We start from the raw sequence: 21,258 nt of genomic DNA on the forward strand, positions 1-21,258 counted from the left end.
ATTTTCTATGATTCTATGTAAAGGGAAGGTCATGCCTGACAAACCTGACTGAATTTTTTGAAAAGGTGACGAAAGTAATGGACAAGGGAATGTCTATGGATGTTGTTTATATGGACTTCTAGAAGGCATTAGATAAAGTCCCTCATAAGAGACTGTTAGATAAAGTTGAAGCTCATGGAATTGAGGGCAAATTATTGACCTGGTTAGGAAATTGGCTGAGCAGCAGGAGACAGAGTAGGGATAATGGGCAGGTACTCAAATTGGCAGGATGGGGCTAGTAGTGTCCCACAGGGATCTGTGTTAGGCCCTCAACTATTCACTATATTTATTAACGACTTAGATGATGGGATAGAGCCACATATCCAAGTTTGCCATGAGGAAAAATGTGAAGGCTTCAGAGAGGGTGCAGAAAAGATTTACTAGAATGATTCCAGGGATGAGGGACTTCAGTTACGTCGATAGACTGGAGAAGCTGGGGTTGTTCTCCTTGGAACAGGGAAGGTTGAGAGGAGATTTGATAGAGGTATTTAAAATCATGATGGGTCTAGACAGAATAGATAGAAAGAAACTGTTCCCGTTGGCGGAAGGGTCAAGAACCAGAGGGCATAGATTTAAGGTGACTGGCAAAAGAACCAAAGGTGATATGAGGAAAAACTTTTTTACGCAGCGAGTGATTAGGATCTGGAATGCACTGCCAGGGTGGATGGTGGAGGCAGATTCAATCATGACTTTCAAAAGGGAACTGGATAAGTAACTGAAACAAAAAAATTTTCAGGGCTATGGGGATAGGGCGGGGGAGTGGGACTAGCTGGATTGCTCTTGCATAGAGCCGGCACGGACTCGATGGGCCAAATGGCCTCCTTCTGTGATGTAACCTTTCTAGGATTCCGTGACACAAAGATAGGTAGCATTGTAAGCAGTGTAGATAGAAGCATAAAATTACCAGAGCGATATTAATAGATTAAATGAATATCAATGCAGGCAAGTGTGAGGTCATCCACTTTGGACCTAAAAAGGATAGATCAGAGTGCTTTCTAATGGTGATAAGCTTGAAACAGTGGAGGTCCAAAGAGACTTAGGTGGTCCATGTACATAGATCATTAAAATGTCATGGACAAGTATAGAAAATAATCAAAAAGCTAATAGAATGCTCGCCTTTATATCTAGAGGACTAGAATACAAGGGGGTAGAAATTATGCTACAGATATACAAAGCCCTGGTTAGACCACACCTGGAGCACTGTCTTCAGTTCTGGGCACTGCATCTTAGGAAAGATGTATTGGCCTTGGAGGGATTGCAGCGTAGATTTACTAGAATGATACCTGGACTCCAAGGGTTAAATTATGAGGCGAGATTACACAAACTAGGGTTGTATTCCCTGGAATTTAGAAGATTAAGGGGTGATTTGATCGAAGTTTTCAAGATATTAAGGGGAACTGATAGGGTAAATAAAGAGGAAATATTTCTGCTGGTTGGAGAGTCTAGGACTAGGGGACATAGCCTAAAAATTAGAACCAGGACTTTCAGGAGTGAAGTTAGGAAACACTTCTACATGCAAAGGGTGGTATAAGTTTGGAACACTCTTCTGCAAATGGCAGTTGATGCTAGCTCAATTGTTAATTTTAAATCTGAGATTGTCAAATTTTTTAATAATCAAAGGTAGTTAGGGGTTAGGATTGGGGTTAAGGCGAGTATCTAGAGTTAGGTCAGCCATGATCTCATTGAATGGCAGAACAGGCGCGAGGGGTTAAATGGCCTACTCCTGTTCTTATGTTCCAATGTTTATTTGTCTTTCTGTATTTGTTGCAGTACTCCTCAGTATTAACTATAACCCCAATTTGGCATTGTTCACAAATTTTGAAATTGTACTTCCGATTCCCGAGTCCAAATCGTTTATGTAAATGGTGAACAACAGTGGTCCCAGCACCGATCTTTGTATAACAACTCTTTCCACCTTTTGCTAGTCTGAGTAACTACCTTTAACCTCTACTCTGTGTTTTCTGTTTTATAGTCAGCTTGTTATCCATTCTGCACTTGTCCCCTGACTCCACATGCTCTGACCTAAGTCATGAGTCTACTATGTGGTACCTTATCGCAGGCCTTTTGAAAATCCAAATATATTACATCTACTTCATTATCTTTGTCTACCTTTCTGTTACTTCTCCAGAGAATTCAATAAGGTTAGTCAATCATGACCTTCCCTTTTGAAATCCGTGCTGACTATTCTTTATTATATTTTCGGTTTCTAGATGTTTTTGTATCACATCGTTGAGTAAGGGTTCCATTATCTTTCCTACCACCGACATTAAGCTAATTGGCCCATAGTTCCCTGGACTTGTTCTAGCTCCCTTTTTAAATATAGGAATAATAATAGCTGTCTGCCAGTCCTCTGGCACTATTTCCTTTTCTAATGAATTTTTATACATATGTAATAATGCCTCAGCTATCCCTTCCCTAACTTCTTTTAATATGCGCAGATGCAATCCATCTGGAAAAATGGGTCTTATCCTCTCTACGTTTGATTAATTTATCAATCATCTCCTCCCTTTCTATCTTAAATGTCATTATATCTTTTTTGATCTCTTTTTCTAATGTCATGCCCACCATGTTTGCCTCAGTATTTACCAGGGAGACTAAGTAATTATTTAATATTGCTGCCATTTCACACACACACACACACACTGGTCAAGTGCTTAAACACAAAAAAAGTCCATAATCCTTGATATTATGGTTTGTGATGGTGATTTACATCAGTTTCTACTCCTCAGGTTAAGCAAATAGAAGATTGAAGACACAGGAATAAATGGATGCCCTTTCTTGATGTAGAAGCACAACTATCGAGAATGATCTACTTTTGATTCAATTAACCATCAAAGCAACAATGATGTCTTACCCTATGACAGTAATGTCAATCCTAAATCTCATTTCATAATGATCCCCATTCACTTAGCAATCATAGTGGCATGTTCATCTACCAGTCAATTCTCCAATTGGAGCACCTATCCCCCTCGTTAGCATTATGTGCCATACTAGTTGCAAACAACACTTTTATCTCTGTGCCAAACATGGAATTCGCATATAAAAAAATCCATTCTTCAAAGAACCTATAATTCTTTGAAGATTGGGAGATCTGAAACAGACAAATCATCTCTGAACAGTCTTGGCAGTTTTCCAAGGAAGCACTTTTGAACCCATCTAAAGACTTCTCTATCATATATATGATCTATATATATATATTATATATATATATATATATATAATATATATATATATATATATATATATATATATATATAGAGAGAGAGGATACTCACTTCTCATAGGATGTTAGTGTCAGGTCTTTTATATTTGTGAGTGCAGGCTATGGCCTTCCTCAAGATAAAAGTGTTTTTAATACTCTGGGATAAGCTTACCTTAGTTGCATTTACCAGTTTCACACACCTTCCACACTGGTAGAGGTTATCATTATCAAAATGTTCTTCTTCAACATAGAAGGTACACAGAGCTTCTTCCAGGCCACTGACACCCTTCACAGCCACGGTCAGATCCAGGAAGTCCTCCTGCCAATTGAACCAATGATACCCATAATAGAAGCAATGGGGGCAAGTTGGAAAAGAGAGAATATTAAAGAAAGAACGTTGAAAAAAATGGGACTTGTGAACAGAAGTAAAAGAATGAAGGGAAAAAATTACAAGCGTCAAACAGAAAACAAAATAGTGAGCAATACAAGAGTTAGTCAACCACACAAACAGCAGAACTAATCTCATCTATCCAGGAGCAGGGAATTGGGCTGGGGTGTTTAATTTCTTACTGTCTTTATATAAGTATGTGGGGCCCAGGGCATGAATTGGGGAGGAAGGAAGACTGGGGCTGGAAGGTACTGAGGAGACCAGGGCCTGCACTTAGCCTTAGGTTGGAGGAAGCTGTAATAGTGGGGCTTCTGTTTGGAAGGGGTAAAGCGCCTCAGGCTCCGAAGGGGCATGCAGGTCAGGACATGGAGCTCAGGTTTAGGAATGAGAAGGTAGAAGCTCAGAAAGAGTGGAGATGTTTTGCCTCAGAAAGAGCGGGAGTGTCGTGGCCTGGAACTCAATTTTGGAAGTAGCAGGGAGCAAATGATTGGCTGAGAGCTGTAGTTGGGCTGAAAATGCAGGACTAGTCACCTAGATGGCAAGGTCTGGAATTACATTGTTGCCTGGCAGCTGTTTATATCGGAAATCACATTATAAATATTTACATACAGATTCCCATTGGACATTTTAACTACTTTTGAAGTGCAGTCACTATTGTTCTATAGGCAAATGTGGCAGCCAATTTGGGCACAGCAAGGTCCAACAAACAGCAGTGAGACAAACGATCAGATAATTTGTTTTAATGATATTGGTTGACGGATAAATGTTAGTCAGGGCACCGGGAGAATTTGCCTTCTCTTCTTGAAATAGTGCCATAGGATCTGTTTCGTCCACCTTGGGGAGTAGACATGGCCTCGGTTTAATGGCTCATCCAAATTGATGGCACCTCCAAAAGTGCAGTACTCCCTCAGTACTACTTTTCAGTCAGATTATCTGATGACGTTTCAAATGGAGCTTGAACTAGCAACCTTCTGACTCAGAGGTGAGTGTGTTACCACTAAGCCAGTTTGACATAAAATCATGGTGCAGGAAGTGTGTTTTGTGAACAGGGAGTGCATGGCATACACAACCCTTTTAATAATATATAGTAGATCTCTCGTGGCATTGCTCATCTTGAGTCAAAGGACTGCCTGTTTTATAAAACAATAGGGGTGTTTATGCAATGTAGAGCACAGCATCAAGGCCATTGATTTACATTGACTGACTAAATCAAATCCCATTTTATTGCATAGTATTGTATTTTGGGATTTTTGCTGCTGCTTTGGAGATTGAATTCCACAACTTTGTCCATTATTCTTGAAAAGCATACACAAATGGCTTTTTTAATTGATATATTTATATGTACCATTTTTTTATCCCTAAGCAATTTTTAAAACTGAGAATATCATGGTATGCAAGATGTACCAGCTGGAAATAGATACTTGATATTTAGCAGGAATGAGATGGGGAAAGTGAGGTTTACCTGTACTTGGGGGCAGTCCTGCATTTTGATCGCACTGGGGAATGGACCTAGGATTCAACAGAATAGGGGTAGGAGTTGCGTAGTTTGACAGCATTGCTGTGGAGTTGCTGGAATTATACAGCACGAGGGGTATCCTTGGTCGTTAGAACTGTGGAAGGCGAACCAGAGGTTTGGTAGAACTAAGAGGGAATGTGAGGTGGATTCCTGGTGTCTACTTGAACGGAGAGGAGAGGGAGGGCATGGACTCGTCAGTACTGCATGAGGAGGAATCCTTCGTCTGACAGCACTGATTTGTGACTTTCTAAGGGATCTCTGCAAACACTCAAATTGGTGTTTGCTGATTCCTGGATGTGGTTTTCTACGTCCAACAGCTGCTAGAAAATGTAAATATTCTAATTACTATCAACAAAACACAGCTGATAAATCTATCCGCTTTCGAAATTCGAATTTGTTAAAAAAACATTCAAATAAGGAAAGACACACCGTTTCCCCACTCAGTGTGTCTGACAGCTGTTGGTAATTAAAGTATATATATTTTCTAATTATCAACTAGATGCAGGTGATAATTAGGAGCTTTCCATTTACTTTCAAAATTCAATTTATTTGCCCCCCTCACTCAGCTTAATACACTTTCTGAAGGTTAAACAGAAAAGCTACAACAGTTGAGTAATCAAAATAGTCCACTATTTCACTCTGTCACACACACGACCTCTCTGTTTAAAAAAACCCACTGAATATCAACTTTACCTGAATAAAGCTTTGGCAGTTTGTCCTCTAGGTTTTCCTGAAATAATTTTGAAAAAGAACTGAGCAGAAACTGAAGAAAAATATTCCTGCAGTTCAGCTGATGCATCCTAGGGAACTGGATACAATACACATGCACAAACTGCCTTCAGAGTCACAGATCTGGACAAGAGTGTGAACTCCAAACTGAGGCTTTTGAAAGAGGCTGAGGCCTTCAAGAAAAAACTTTAATGAAGACATTAAAAGAGACAAAAAATAATTCAATTAATAAATTTAATGTTATTATGCAATTGGTTGATTTTTAAATTTTATTTAAAACCATATTTTAGATATTAAAAATTTCAGTTACTGAGAAATGTGGCAGATGGAAAGTTTTTCAGAAAGCATTTTCACTGATTTGTTGGGGAGCAACTTTTGGTGGCCACCTAATGGCAAGACAGATTGCTGCTACAAACAAGTATGACACGTGTTGATATTTTTTAACATTAGAATTCCTATTGGAAATGTTTTCATTGCATTTTACAATGTAAAATCGTGACACAGGGAAATATGTTTCGTGGACAGGATGAGGGTGCCACATGGAAAACTTTAAGATAAATATAGATAGATTATATGTAAATACCACATATTACTCTAATAAAGAGCCAGTATAGACACAATGGGCGGAATGGCCGCCTTCTGTGCTGTAAACCTCTATGGTAGACCAGAAGTTATGATGCATTATTCTAGGAAAGTGTCAGGGATGATTTTCTCCAAAAATGTAACATCAATCTAGAAACCAATATTACTGCATTCTCTATAAAATATTCATAGGTCTCTCTCCAAGTTACTGCATTTAAAATTAGATTTATCTGTATTTTAAAAATTCCATTGCCATGAAAGCTCAATTAATCCTCCCACTGCCAGAATGATAAAATAGATGTAATATTTCCAAGTTGGCTTGGGGTTTCTCGCATTGCTGCACTGAACTGTAGGTGCTGGGTTCAAATTCCAGGGTGTTTAAGAAGCAACATTTCCCTACAAAGAACTTTCATATCAAAATAAAATCAGTTCTCAGGTTGGCACCTTTTTCTAAGTCCAAAGCCAGAGAGGGGTTGAGCAACGGTGTGTGACACAGGAATAGATTTTGTGTCTGTGAAGGAGGGAGCAGGAGAAGGGGAGAGCAGTGTCATTCATAAAAGAGATATTTACAAATGCCCCAAGTAGTCATGGGTCAGGTACAGCTGGACAAATATCGAATCAGTTGTACACCACATTCCCAGTATACACCTGTGTCGAGCGAGGGAGGGGTATGTGTGTGCGCGTGTGTTTTGATCAGCATCAAGGAACAAAGCAACAATGGCAATGGTGTAACAACAACAACTTGCATTTATATAGAGCCATTAACCTAAAGGAACTTCCCAATATGCTTCACAGATAGGCTTACAGAAAACTGTTGATGAGCCAGGAAGTAGGCGAAATTAAGAGGGGTGCCGGAAGGCTTGGTCAAAGAGATAGGTTTTGAAGATGCTTTTAAACAGTGGAGATGTTTAGGGAGGGAGTTCCAGAAAGTAGGAGTGAGGTGGCAAAAGGCTCTGCTATCAGTGGTGCAGCAAAGCGAAGAACAGCATCAAAGGAACGTAGCATTTGGAAGTGGATGTAGGGCTGGAGGAGATTGCAGAGGTAGGCTAGAGCAAGGCCATGGAGGGATTTATAGACAAGGACAAGCATTTTGAATTGTTGGGGGTTAGAGAGGCAGTGTAAATCAGCAAGGAAGGGGTAATGTGCAAATGGAGCCTAATGCAGGGCAGGATGTGTGTGTAGAGTTTAGGACAATTTGGATTTTATGCAAGGTGGAGGATGGATGGCCAGCAAGTGAGTACAGAGGTGACAAAGCCAAGTGTAAGGGATTCAGTGACAGAGGTGCTGAAGTAAGGTCGAAGACAAGCAATGGAAGTAAGTGGTCTTGGTGATGGAATGAATGCAGAGCTTAAACTTCAGCTCAGGTTCAAACAGGACAACACGACTGGGAATGGTCTGGGAATAGAGTTAGTGGCAAGAGTGTGAAATTTGTGATGGGATCCAAAAGCAATGGCTTCAGTCTTTCTGCTGTTTAGCAGGAAGAAGTTGTGACTCATCCAGGACTTCATCTCAGACAACAGTCTGACAGCTGACGCAGTCAAGGGATCAAGAGATATGGAGGAAAGGTAGAACAGGGTACAAAATAACACTAGGTAAAATATCGTTTTTTGTGTCATAAATGCCAACGAGCATTTGGAACTCCTGTGGTACTGTTGTGCAGCAGGCCTGACATCACTTCAATATACAGAAACCAATATCTTTTTGTTTGCACAATACTTGTGAAAAGATCCTGATCATCATGCTGGTAGGATACAGCAGCATTCACACCCCACTTTTGGAGCAAAAATACAAGTATTTGCATAACATTCTCATTTGTACTTGAACGTCACACGGGCTAATAATTCCAGAGGATCTTAACTGCCAATGGATCAAACAGCAGAATAAAGGGGGAAAAAGGTTTGTGTAAAAGTATTTAAGTCTCTGCAAATCACAACCTATAAGCTTGTGCTAATATACTACCAGACTCTCAATCTTTTTCATTTGATGAGAACTTCTCTTTGAAGATTGAAAGAGCTTTTTGCAAATACACCTGTTCATTTAAGCAAAGCAGACAGCAGTTCTGCTTCTAATGAGGCTCCTTATTTAGGTATGGAACACTGCTACTTAAGTGGAAAAATTCCACTTTGACATTTACCGTGATTTTTCTTTCCAGCATTCTATTTGAGTTTAGTACTCAACAGAAGAGTCAATGCTGCCTGTTCTGTCAGTCACAGGGTCATATGTCCACACAACCTTACCCCAATCATAACAAAATTTCATACTATAGGTCAACATCGAGATGTATTCCTATGTTATTCGGAAATGATTTTTTTCAGATGCGAGATAGCTTAAATATTACAAGTGATGTTTCAATAGTTAAAATTAGCATTTTCAGCAAAGATTGTGGCCCAGATCAGTTTTAACATTGAGTGCTATTGATCATGTACCATATGGCTTACTCAGTGTACCATAATTTTTATGTATATAACACACGCCATTGTACATAGAAACAGGGACTGGAAACCCAAGTTTGTATTATAAGGAAACAGAACACAGTGCTCCATTATGCATTGGAAAATGGGCCAAAACCTGGGTGCATATTATGGATTTTTAAAAAAGAGAGAAAAGGGTGCTTTATACATGATTCTGTCATATGTAAAAAAAAAACTGCATTGGTAGTGATTAAGTAACTGGTACAAAACTGTATATCAGGTTATATTATGGTTCATTCAGTGTCAGTACAGAGCTGTATGATCGTTACTGATACAAAGCTGTATCTCAAAGAGAATTCTCCATTTTCTAAGAAAACGGGGGCTGGAGATACACACCACCGGCACTAGAGGGAGTGGGGGGGTGGGGCAGTGGCGAACAGCAGAATCGAGCCATCAGATCACAGTTCTAGCAGAGGATCTGTGCCCAGGACATCAACCTCTCCTTTCTCATTTCAGGTTCTGACTGACCTACGTTTCCAGTAGTTTCAGATTTACTACAAAATTCCTACATTTGCAATTTTTTCCCTTTCTCTTGCCTCTTTTTGTGTGCAATTTTCCTCATGCCTTTTCCCCACCTCGCTTAGCTATTTGCGGGCCCTTTCATGCTCGGTGGCTAATCAACACACTAACTGTCCCGTGACAGAAGTCAGCATTTCTGACTCAACTTTTGATTGTGGCTGTTATCCTTCCTGGGTCTCCCACCCCCTTTTGTTTTGTTCAGTCATATTGCGGGGCTCACTTACCTTCCAGTTCTCACAAAGGGTCTACGCCTAAAGTGTCAAACAATCATTTCTTTCTTCAGATGCTGATGGGACCCATCTCTTCACTTTTTATCTTATGGAAAATATTTAGTTATTTGATCTGCTGATGGGGTGGTTCTCTGGTTGGTGTGGCACCATGAGGGAATTGCTCACCATAGAACAGAGCCTGGTGTTATCATCGATTACAAATAATGCCATTTCCTACCTGTCTTTCGCTAACATTGCCGCACTCCTTACAGACAATCTTGTTAACGACTATTCCGTGGTACAGTCTGTTAATGAGGTCGTGACCAGAGGTTCCGACTAAAGAACTTTCCAGTGCACTGAAGAGAATTCGGTTTAATTCCTGTACATCATGCTGACTGGTCTCCTGTAAAATCATTTGCATTTATTAAATTACACATTCAATCGGTCCTCTAGAAACATATAATCGAAAGACAATTTATAGGGCTTTCAGAGAAAACATGATACCCACCAGGATGCCAACACAGCAACATTACACATCTTATTGACCCATTCAATGCAATCTTAGTTTATAAATCCCACAGTGGCATCACCCCAGCCTCCCTCAATTCTATATTCGAACTCATGTCCTCTGATTCTGGTCTTCAGTGCAATCCCACTCCCAACCACCTCAGCTCAACTTTCTTGAACTCCCCCCTGAAATCCTCCTGACTTGGCAAGCAACCTGAAAACCTACTTATTCGGTCAGGCTTTCAGTCATCTTTTTTAACTCTGGTGCCAATGCTCTGTTTTTCCCCTGTGAAGTACCTTGGGACATGTACTATGTTAAAGATGTTATATAAATTCAAAATATTGCATGGGTGGCCCCTTGGTCAGGGAATGCTCTGCAATCGCCAATTTTCCAGTCTAAAGCTTTGAGACCATGTGTCGCACTCCAGGGATCATGAAAGCCAGCACGGATTTGTTAAATGCAAATTGTTTTTGACTAACTTAATTGAGTTCTTTAATGAAGTAACGGTGAGGGTTGATGAGGGTAGTGCAGTCGATTTTGCCTATATGGACTTTCAAAGAGAGTTTGATAAGGTACCACATAATAGACTTGTTGGCAATATTGAATTGAAAAAAGGGCAGTGGCTGCATGGATATGAAATTGGCTAAGGAACAGAAAGCAGAGAGCAGTGGTGAATGGTTGTTTTTCAGGCTGGAGGGAAGCATGCAGTGATGTCAGTGTTGGGACTACTGCTCTTTTTGATATATACTAATGACCTGGACTTGGGTACACAGAGCATAATTTTAAAGTTTGCAGATGACACAAAACTCAGAAAAGTAGTAAACAATGTGGAGGATAGTAACAAATTTCAGAAGGATATAGACAGATTGGTGAAACGGGCAGATGAAATTTAACGCAGAGAAGTGTGAAGTGATTCATTTTGGTAGGAAGAATGAGAAGAGGCAATATAAACTAAATAGTACAATTTTAAAGAGGATGCAGGAACAGAGATACCTGGGGCTTTTCGTACACAACTCTTTCAAAGTGGCAGGACAAGTTGCAAAGGCTATTAAAAAGGCATACGGGATCCTTGGCTTTATAAATAGAGGCATAGAGTACAAAAGCAAGGAAGTTATGCTAAGCATTTATAAAACACTGGTTCGGCCCCAGCTGGATATTGTGGCCAATTCTGGGCACCACACTTTAGGAAGGATGCAAAGGTCTTAGAGAGGGTGCAGATAGAGTTACTAGAATGGTACCAGGGATGAAAGACTTCAGTTACTTGGAAAGACTAGAGAAAGTGGGATTGTTTTCCTTAGAGCACAGAAGGTTAAGGGGAGATTTGATAGAGGTGTTCAAAATCATGAAAGGCTTTGAAACAGTAAATAAGGAGAAACTGTTTCCAGTGGCAGAAGGGTCAGTAACCAGAGCACACAGATTTAAGATAACTGGCAAAAGAACAAGAGGCGACTTGAGGGGAAAAAAAATTTACGCAGCGAATTGTTAAGATCTGGAATGCACTGCCTGAAAGGATGGTGGAAGCAGTTTCAAACCTTCAAAAGGGAATTAGATAAATTCTTGAAGGGGAAAAATTTGCAGGGCTACAGGGAAAGAGCAGGGGAGTGGGACTAATTGGTCAGCTCTTTCAAAGAGCTGGCTCAGGCACGATGGGCCAAATGGCCTCCTTCTGTGCTGTATCATTCTATGATTTGGAGAGGGGTTGCAGTATTGATCAAAGAAATTATTATAGCACTGGAAAGGGATGATTTGGTTGAAGGGTCAAAGACAGAATCTATTTGGTTAGAATTAAGGAACAATAGAGGAGCTATTACGCTACTGGGTGCACACTATAGGCCACCAAATAGTGGGAAGGAGGTAGAGGAGAAAATTTGCAGGCAAATTACAGAAAGATTCAAGAATTAGAGTAGTGATAATGGGGGACTTCAATTATCCCAATATAGACTGGGATAGTAACAGTGTAAAGGGGAAAGAGGGGGAGGAATTCCTGAAATACAAGAGAGCTTTCTAGGTCAGTGTCTTTCCAGCCCAACGAGAAAGGAAGCAGTGCTGGATCTAGTTCTGGGGAATGAAGTGGGGCAAGTGGAGCATGTTTCAATCGGAGAGCATTTGGGGAACAGTGATCATAATATCATTGGGTTTAGAATAGTTATGGAAAAGGACAAAGAGCAATCAAGGATAAAAATACTTAACTGGAGGAGGGCTAATTTCAGTGCGTTAATAAGGGATCTTGCCTTGGTGGATTGGAATCATAAATTAGTAGGCAAAACAGTATTTGAACAATGGGAGGCCTTCAGGGAGGAGATGGTTCGGGTACAGAGTAGACACATTCCCACACAGGGGAAAGGAAGGACATCAAAGCTAGAGCTCCCTGGATGACTAAAGGTATAGAGATTAAAATGTAACAGAAAAAAGGAGGTTTATAATAAGTGTAAGGTTCATAATATAGTAGAGAACCATGCTAAATAGAGAAAGCACAGAAGAGATCTGAAAAAGGGAGTAAGGGAGCAAAGAGAGAGTATAAGAATAGATTAGCGGCTAACATAAAAGGGAACCCAAAAGTCTTTTATAAACATATAAATAGTAAAAGGGCAATCAAAGGGTGAGTCCGATTAGGGACAAAAAAAATCTTTTTGTGGAAGCAGAAGGTGTTGCTGAGGTACTAAATGAATACTTCGCATCAGTCTTCACTAGAGAAGAGGATGCTGCCAATGTACAATAAAGGAGGTGGTAGGGGTGACATTGGATAGGACAAAAATAGGTAAAGAGGAGGTACTTAAAAGTTTGGCAGTATTCAAAGTAGAAAAGCCACCCGGTCCAGATGGGATGCACCTAGGTTACTGAGGGAAGGAAGGGTAGAAATTGCAGCAGCTCTAGCCACAATCTTCCAATCCTCCTTAAATATGGGGCGGTGCCAGAGGACTGGAGGATTGCAAATGTTACACCCCTGTTCAAAAAGGGGAGAGGGATGAACCCGGCAATTACAGGCCAGTTAGTCTAACGTTGATGGTGGGGAAACTTTTGGAGACAATCATCTGAGACAAAATTAATTGGCACTTGGAAAAGTATGGGCTAATAAATGAAAGTCAGCACGGATTTGTTAAAGGGAAATCGTGTTTGACGAACTTGATTGAGTTCTTTGATGAAGTAACGGAGAGGGTTGATGAGGGGTGGTGCGGTTGATGTGTATGTGGACTTTTAAAAGGCATTTGATAAAGTGCCACATAATGGACTCATAAGCAAAATTAAAGCCCATGGGATTAAAGGGACAGTGGCAGCAGGAATACAAAATTGGCTACGGGACATAAAGCAGAAAGTAGTGGTGAACAGTTGTTTTTCAGACTGGAGGGAAGTATACAGGGGTCAGTATTAGTACAATTGCTTTTTTTGATATATATTAATGACCTGAACTTGGGTATACAGGAAATAATTTCAAAGTTTGCAGATGACACAAAACTCGGAAATGCAGTAAACAATGTGGAGGTTAGTAACAGACTTCAGGAGGACAGACAGACTGGTGAAATGGACAGACACACGGCAGATGAAATTTAACGGAGAAGTGCGAAGTGATACATTTTGGTAGGAAGAATGAGGAGAGGCAATATACAATTTTAAAAGGGGTCCAGGAACAGAGACACCTGGAGGTGCATGTACACAAATCTTTGAAGGTGGCAGGACAAGTTGAAAAGGCTGTTAAAAAAGCATATGGGATCCAGGGTTTTATTAATAGAGGCATAGAGTACAAAAGCAAGGAAGTTATGCTATTTTTTTTAATTTATTCGTTCATGGGATGTGGGCGTCGCTGGTGAGGCCAGCATTTATTGCCCATCCCTAATTGCCCTCGAGAAGGCGGTGGTGAACCGCTGCAGTCCGTGTGGTGACGGTTCTCCCACAGTGCTGTTAGGAAGGGAGTTCCAGGATTTTGACCCAGCGACAATGAAGGAACGGCGATATATTTCCAAGTCGGGATGGTGTGTGACTTGGAGGGGAACGTGCAGGTGGTGTTGTTCCCATGTGCCTGCTGCTCTTGTCCTTCTAGGTGGTAGAGGTCGCGGGTTTGGGAGGTGCTGTCGAAGAAGCCTTGGCGAGTTGCTGCAGTGCATCCTGTGGATGGTACACACTGCAGCCACAGTGCGCCGGTGGTGAAGGGAGTGAATGTTTAGTGTGGTGGATGGGGTGCCAATCAAGCGGGCTGCTTTATCTTGGATGGTGTCGAGCTTCTTGAGTGTTGTTGGAGCTGCACTCATCCAAGCAAGTGGAGAGTATTCCATCACACTCCTGACTTGTGCCTTGTAGATGGTGGAAAGGCTTTGGGGAGTCAGGAGGTGAGTCAGGAGGTGAGTCACTCGCCGCAGAATACCCAGCCTCTGACCTGCTCTCATAGCCACAGTATTTATATGGCTGGTCCAGTTAAGTTTCTGGTCAATGGTGACCCCCAGGATGTTGATGGTGGGGGATTCGGTGATGGTAATGCCGTTGAATGTCAGGGGGAGGTGGTTAGACTCTCTCTTGTTGGAGATGGTCATTGCCTGGCACTTATCTGGCGCGAATGTTACTTGCCACATATGAGCCCAAGCCTGGATGTTGTCCAGGTCTTGCTGCATGCGGGCTCGGACTGCTTCATTATTTAAGGGGTTGCGAATGGAACTGAACACTGTGCAGTCATCAGCGAACATCCCCATTTCTGACCTTATGATGGAGGGAAGGTCATTGATGAAGCAGCTGAAGATGGTTGGGCCTAGGACACTGCCCTGAGGAACTCCTGCAGCAATGTCCTGGGGCTGAGATGATTGGCCTTTATAAACACTTTATAAAACACTGGTTAGGCCTCAGCTGGAGTGTTGAGTTCAATTCTGGATGCCACACTTTAGGAAGGATGTCAAGGACTTAGAAAGAGTAAAGAAGAGATTTAGCGGAATGGTACCAGGGATGAGGGACTTCAGTTATGTAGAGAGACTGGGGAAGCTGGGGTTTTTCTCCTTAGAGGACAGAAGGTTAAGAGGAGATTTGGTAGAGGTGTTCAAAATCATTAACAGTTTTGACAGAGTAAATAAGGAGAAACTGTTTCCAGTGGCAGAAGGGTCGGTAGCCAGAGGACACAGATTTAAGGTGATTGGCAAAAGAACCAGAGGTGACATGAAGAAACATTGTTTGAGAGAGCTGATATGGTCTGGAATGCACTGCTTGAAAGGGTGGTGGAAGCAGATTCAATAATAACTTTCAAAAGGAAATTGGATAAATACTTGAAGGAGAAAAATTTGCAGGGCTAAGGAGAAAGAGCAAAGGAGTGGGACTAATTGGATAGCTCTTGCAAAGAGCCGGCACAGACTTGATGGGCCAAATGGCCTCCTTCTGTGCTGTAACATACTATGATCCCAAGTGTCAAAAAGAAAAAGGCACACTTTTTTTTCCTGACAAAGAATCCAGACATTTACAAGCACCTGACTTGTGCAAACTTTCCTCACCAAACAGCAATTAACTCTGGTTGACCCCAGGAACTAGACCACTTCCCACAGGAAGTACCTGAGCAGTGACTTTAAAGGGACAGCCAGGTTACCACAAACATCATAACCACATTCTAGGCTCTAGGCTGTGAGCAACTCTACAGGTGATCAGATAGGGATAACAAAACATTTTTGAAGCCGGTTCCACATGTGCCACTGGTAGCTGGCTAAAAAGCAACATGGGCAGAGGCATGAGTTCAGGTCATCTCCCATCTTCTTGGTCAGATAGACCCAAAGTGGGGAAAATAAAATTAATTTAGAAGCTAACAATGTTGTCCTAGAGGAATTGTGTCCAAACCCAGACTGTGTTGATAAAAAGATCACATTTAGAAGCAACAGAAAGATTGCAAACCTATAAGCAGGGTGGGGGGTGAGAGGAAGAGAGAGAACAAAATATAAATCAAGCAATTTTTCTCCATTTAAGCAGCACATATCAGCTGGGTAAGTTGACTTTGCTTTTCCAAACCTAATATAAAAAAAAATTCAAAATCAGTACCACACAGCTCACCTCATTACTTGTCCAGCCAAAGCTATCAGTTAGGTCAGATGTAGATGCTGCCAATTGGTCTGCAAGCAATAACTGAGCAAAAAGTCTCTGCAGCTCCAAAGGGATGACTCGGACCTAAGAGAGTAATAATACAATTACTGTATTCAAACTTTACATACTGTCATACACTATATAATCCAAATCATTTTTCACTCTGCCCCAGTGCAAAGTCAGGATGAGGATAGGTCTAACATAAAACTGGCACAAATGGTCACTTCACTGAAACCATCTAGGTGCTTTGCAAGAACAACCACTGTTATCATACTGTGCTTTGTAGTAGTTAGGAGAACCCTTTCTGACATTGCAGGAAACAAGATAGCACATGGCACATATAATACTTAGGCACACAATTACCTACAGAACAAAATGTCAGTCCTTCAGTAATCCTCAGTGCTCCAGCCAGCTCTGGTTATTCATCTACTTTTCTGTCCATACAGGAGGTGGTTACGGTAAGGGATGATAATTAAGGGATATGAACAGTTTTTCAACATGCGTCAAGAGATACCGTTGAGTACTTATACACGTCTGGAATCAGCTATCAATTTGAACCAGAACCAATGACATCAGAAAAATGAGAGGAGTGAGATTTGTGATCAAAAAGAGTGAGACACATCACAAACCCCTTTATAGCCACAAAGCTATCTATTTTTAAAAGTGAGATCTATCAATAAGTCACATTTTAATTTAAAAATGAATGAGTCATGCTCCAAAAGAGTGAGACTTGACAGGCCTGATAGTGGCCCTGTTGGTTTAATGGAAGCACTTTCTACATTCTGACAGCTATTAAAACTTGGGGTTAAAGAAGTTCAAATCTCTAAATAAACTCTTTCAGGCAATACATGGAACCTGGTTGGATCAAATCCACAACTTCATCAGTGGAAGAAAGGAAGTCTTGCATTTATATAGCACCTTTCACGACCTCAATGAAACACTTTAGAAGTGTAGTCATTGTTGTAATGTAAGGAGGTCCATTGATAGTAGGTGACAAATATGTATTGGACAGTGAAAGTATGTGCACATATTACAGCTTCAGGAGTTTAAATTTTAGAACATTGTAAACTTGAAAGTAAGCTTTCTGTTGTACTGAAACGTGTCATTAAGGATCTCAGCACATTGGAGGACCAGCGCATGGTACCAGGGCAGTGAAGTCAGATTCAATTGCTCTCATTCTACTGAGTTTCCATTTGTTCTGTAGGCAATTGTGTGCCTATGTATTATATGTGCCATGTGCTATCGTGTACCCTGCAATGTCAAACAGGGCTCTCATAACTATTACAAAGTACAGTATGATAACAGTTGTTCTTACATATATGATTTCAGTGGAAGTGACCCTTCATGTCAGTTTTATGTTAGGTCTGTTCATCACTAGATGCCTCCATATGGAGGATGGGGAATTGGGAAGAGGGGGGAAACAAATCAAGAGTCATGGTCCAAACCATTCTTGCACGGCCAGTAAAAATCTCATAGCAGTACTAGCGGAGGCCAAGGATTAAGTTGGCCACAGAGACCAAAAGGAGAAAACCATACTCTCATAAAACAAGGTTAACTCGTTAGTAAATCAAAGTTATTTACTTGATATAATTTTATAATTTGAGTTTAATTGTTCAGAGCTACAATCAGAAAATGAGCATTTACTTGTTTATAGGTTGCTGGAAGTCACAAAACAAACAAAAAATGGGAAGGAAATTGCCCAGTGTACATCATGTCACTTATGCGCAAGCAGAGCCAATTCCAATTTTTTTTTAATTTCAAAAAAGGATAAAAACAAGAATTATTTAAAATAACCTTTAAAGACATCACACAACACCTGCTCAGGGATCAAAATGAGCGTCTTTGTGCGGATGTGATCCATTTACTTGAAAGTCTGTGCTTAATACTACAGAACTAAGTGAAAAACACAAGGTAATAATGTTAAAAATGGATAACTGTAAACATTATCACCTTAGAGTCTGGTTTGTCTTTGTCTGATAAATTTCCCAGTTCCTCGGGTCCCAGGGCAAACAATGATTCTAATTCAAAGAAAGAGACATGATGGTAATCATACAGCAACAACTTACATTTATATAAAGCCCTTAACATAAAAAAAATCCCAAGGCCAGGAGAGCATTGGAATAGTCAAGTCTGGAGGTGACAAAGGCGTCGATGAGAGTTTCGGCAGCTGAGTCTGGGGTGCAAATGGGTGATATTACCGAGGTGGAAGTAGGCGGTCTTTATGATGAGAGGGGATATGAGGTTGCAAGCTCAGCTCAGGGACAAATAAGATGCCGAAGTAGTGAATACAGTAAGTTCTTGTGTTTTTTTCAAATCCCATTATATTTTAACTACTGTCCCCACTCGTCAGATCCCACATTATACTCTAAATTCTAACGGGGGGGATAGACAATCACCTGGCTCCAAGTCTTCAGTCAGCACAATTTTGTCACAAATTTCTGCAAGGTGTACCAGTGCAGCCTGGAATGACTTGTATTCAGCTTCGCTTCCTCCCAGCAAGCAACTATTCCGGGTTGAGAAACTGCTAGTAAAGAACAACTTGCATTTATATGGCGCCTTTCACAACCTCAGGTTGTCCCAAAGCGTTTTGCAGCCAATTAAGTACTTTTTAAAAAGTGTAGTCTCTGTTGTAATGTAGGAAACGCAGCAGCCAACTTGCGCATAGCAAGGTCCCACAAACAGCAATGTGATAATGACCATATAATCTTTTTTTTAATAATGTTGGTTGAGGGATAAATATTGGCCAGGACACCGGATAGAACTCCCCTGATCTTATTCGAAATAGTGCCATGGGATCTTTTACATCCACCTGAGATGGCAGACGGGGCCTCGTTTAACGTCTCAACCGAAAGACAGCACCGCCAATATTGCACCATTCCCTCAGTACTGCCCTGAAGTGTCAGCTTAGATTATGTGTTCAAGTCTCTGGAGTGGGACTTGAACCCACAACCTTCTGACTCAGAAACGAGAGCGCTACCCACTGAGCCACGGCTGACACCCATATCAAAAAATGATAGTGATAGAAATTGAACTATATAGTGATGCAAACTGGTGTACCAATGAGATACTTAAGGCACATTTACCACATAAAGTACAGCCAAGGGTACACACTTTCCCCCATTGTCGGCTGCACTATGAAATGGAAAAGCACCAGCCTGCCTTGTTCCATTGGCAGCAAAGACCCACTTTTGTGTAGGTCTTCTGAACTGCTGCCAGATTCACAGGCCCCACTTCTGTTCAGCACCTGGTGGAGAATGACACCAGTTAGAAATGTAAACGGGGAGGACAGTACAACACAAAATCAGAACTGAAAGATACAAGTGCCTTCAATAATTAATTTCTCTAAGCACGAGTGGCAATATTTAATGGAGTTCCTGTTTATCCAGCAGTATAAAAAATTGGGACAGTCCTTGAACAAGATGACCTTCATATAATTACATACAATTACAAAGAACGTACAGCACAGAAACAGGCCATTCGGCCCAACAGGTGTTTATACTCCACGTGAGCCTCCTCCCACCCTTCTTCATCTAACCCTATCAGCATATTACACAGCATTTTAATATCTAACTACAGGCTATCAAACCTCTCAGTTACCTCTTTGTAAAAGTAGTTAGTATATCTTCCCTTGTTGTCCTCCCCTCTTCATTTTCTGTCATTTCGCTGACATTCCCCTGCCTGGCCTAAACTGCCTCTGATGGACGGTCTTTCTTTTCTCTTTCAGATGTATTGCGCATTTCCAGAATGTTCTGTTATTCACAGTTTTTCTGTTTATCACATTTGTATGTTTACTGTGTGTAACCACACTACTCCTATTTAGTTAACCTAAAGCTGCTTTGGGACTTTGATGATACTTTCAGCCACACACACAGAGATGCGTTTTCATTTTAAACCACCAACTGATTGCTTAACCAACCAAACAATTGTTTACCAACAGTACTTTCACTGTACTAGAACTAATAGCATCAGATTTTAGAATGCAGTTGCAATGCACATTCAACGAGAGAATATCAAGCAGTGAGTCACAGGCCACAATTAAATGGAGGGCATCAGTAGGTGCATACGTGAAATAATGGAACTGTGGCACTCAAGCCACAAAAGTCAGGAATGAACATAGTTTTGATCACCTGCTGCTCTCAGTTCTCAAATTGAGCTGCATAAAGTATGGGGGTGATAGCTCACTGCACTTGCAAGGAAAATGCTTTCTACTTTGTGCGGTAACTGGATATTTTATTCCTCCCCTCTATTTATTCCCATTCCACTGTCAAATAATTTACCTCGGAATTCAGGCGTGTACAGTAACGTCTGAAGCAGCGAGTTGAGGTAGCAAGTCCCTCCCTGGTTTTTGATTCCACTGAGGTTACTGGTTGCCCGAGGCGCCGATGGATCAGTGTCCTTTTTCCTCGATTTCCGCCCATTAACCCTTTTGTTCTCAGACACAACGTCTTCCTCTTCTTCAAACAGGTCCCCAAACATCCTGCAGAATTCGTGGCAAACACCCTCTCATGCGGTTGCTTTAGCCCAACAAACCAAATTTGCGGCTTTGTAATTTCCTGCTACCTCATTTTTAGCAGCATTAGCCGTTCTGATTTGTAGATAGCTGTAGGTTTAAAGTTCAGACAGTGTCCTTCCCCTGAAACAAAGAAAATACTTGCAAGTTATCCATACGTTAGCAGTTAAAATAGAAAGTTACTTAGCACACAGTGTTAACCAATATATTTTGCATGGTCACAAAAATACAACAGCAATTTCGAGTTAACATTTTTGATTGAGAGATAATGAATTATCATATCGTATTCATGTTTCATATTTCTGAATTGCTCGTATCCAGCAATTCTTTGTGAGATTATATCATATTGTACTAGGGAGAAAAGATCAGTTTAGTTGGCCAGAGCATTAAGTCACTAAGGGTGAAATTCCTCGGTTGGTAATTTTACTGAAAAATTAGTACAAAACAGGAAAGCAACAGCAATAATTACAGTATTATGAAACAAAAATAGAAAATGCTGGAAACACTCAGCAGGTCAGGCAGCATTTGCGGAGAGAGCAGACAAGT

The 21,258-nt window shown here is 40.9% G+C and overlaps 1 protein-coding gene across 4 annotated transcripts in view; it reads right to left on the reverse strand.

The window, feature by feature from the left end:
* The window catches only part of usp40 (ubiquitin specific peptidase 40), a 116,509-nt gene that overhangs the window by 85,142 nt on the left and 10,109 nt on the right, over window positions 1–21,258 (reverse strand). For 2 of the 4 annotated variants that reach the window (XM_067988072.1, XM_067988071.1), the window contains exons 2-6: window positions 20,480–20,835; window positions 18,153–18,220; window positions 16,173–16,286; window positions 9,894–10,058; window positions 3,414–3,560 (exon numbers count right to left, since the gene is read on the reverse strand). In XM_067988072.1, coding sequence (XP_067844173.1) covers window positions 3,414–3,560; window positions 9,894–10,058; window positions 16,173–16,286; window positions 18,153–18,220; window positions 20,480–20,678 — 693 coding nt within the window. In that variant the 5' untranslated portion in view covers window positions 20,679–20,835. The remainder of the gene's footprint in view (window positions 1–3,413; window positions 3,561–9,893; window positions 10,059–16,172; window positions 16,287–18,152; window positions 18,221–20,479; window positions 20,836–21,258) is intronic. The other 2 variants (XM_067988074.1, XM_067988073.1) reach the window with 1 other exon arrangement.

The sequence above is a fragment of the Heptranchias perlo genome, chromosome 7 (assembly GCF_035084215.1).
Source record: "Heptranchias perlo isolate sHepPer1 chromosome 7, sHepPer1.hap1, whole genome shotgun sequence".
Lineage (NCBI taxonomy): Eukaryota > Metazoa > Chordata > Chondrichthyes > Hexanchiformes > Hexanchidae > Heptranchias > Heptranchias perlo.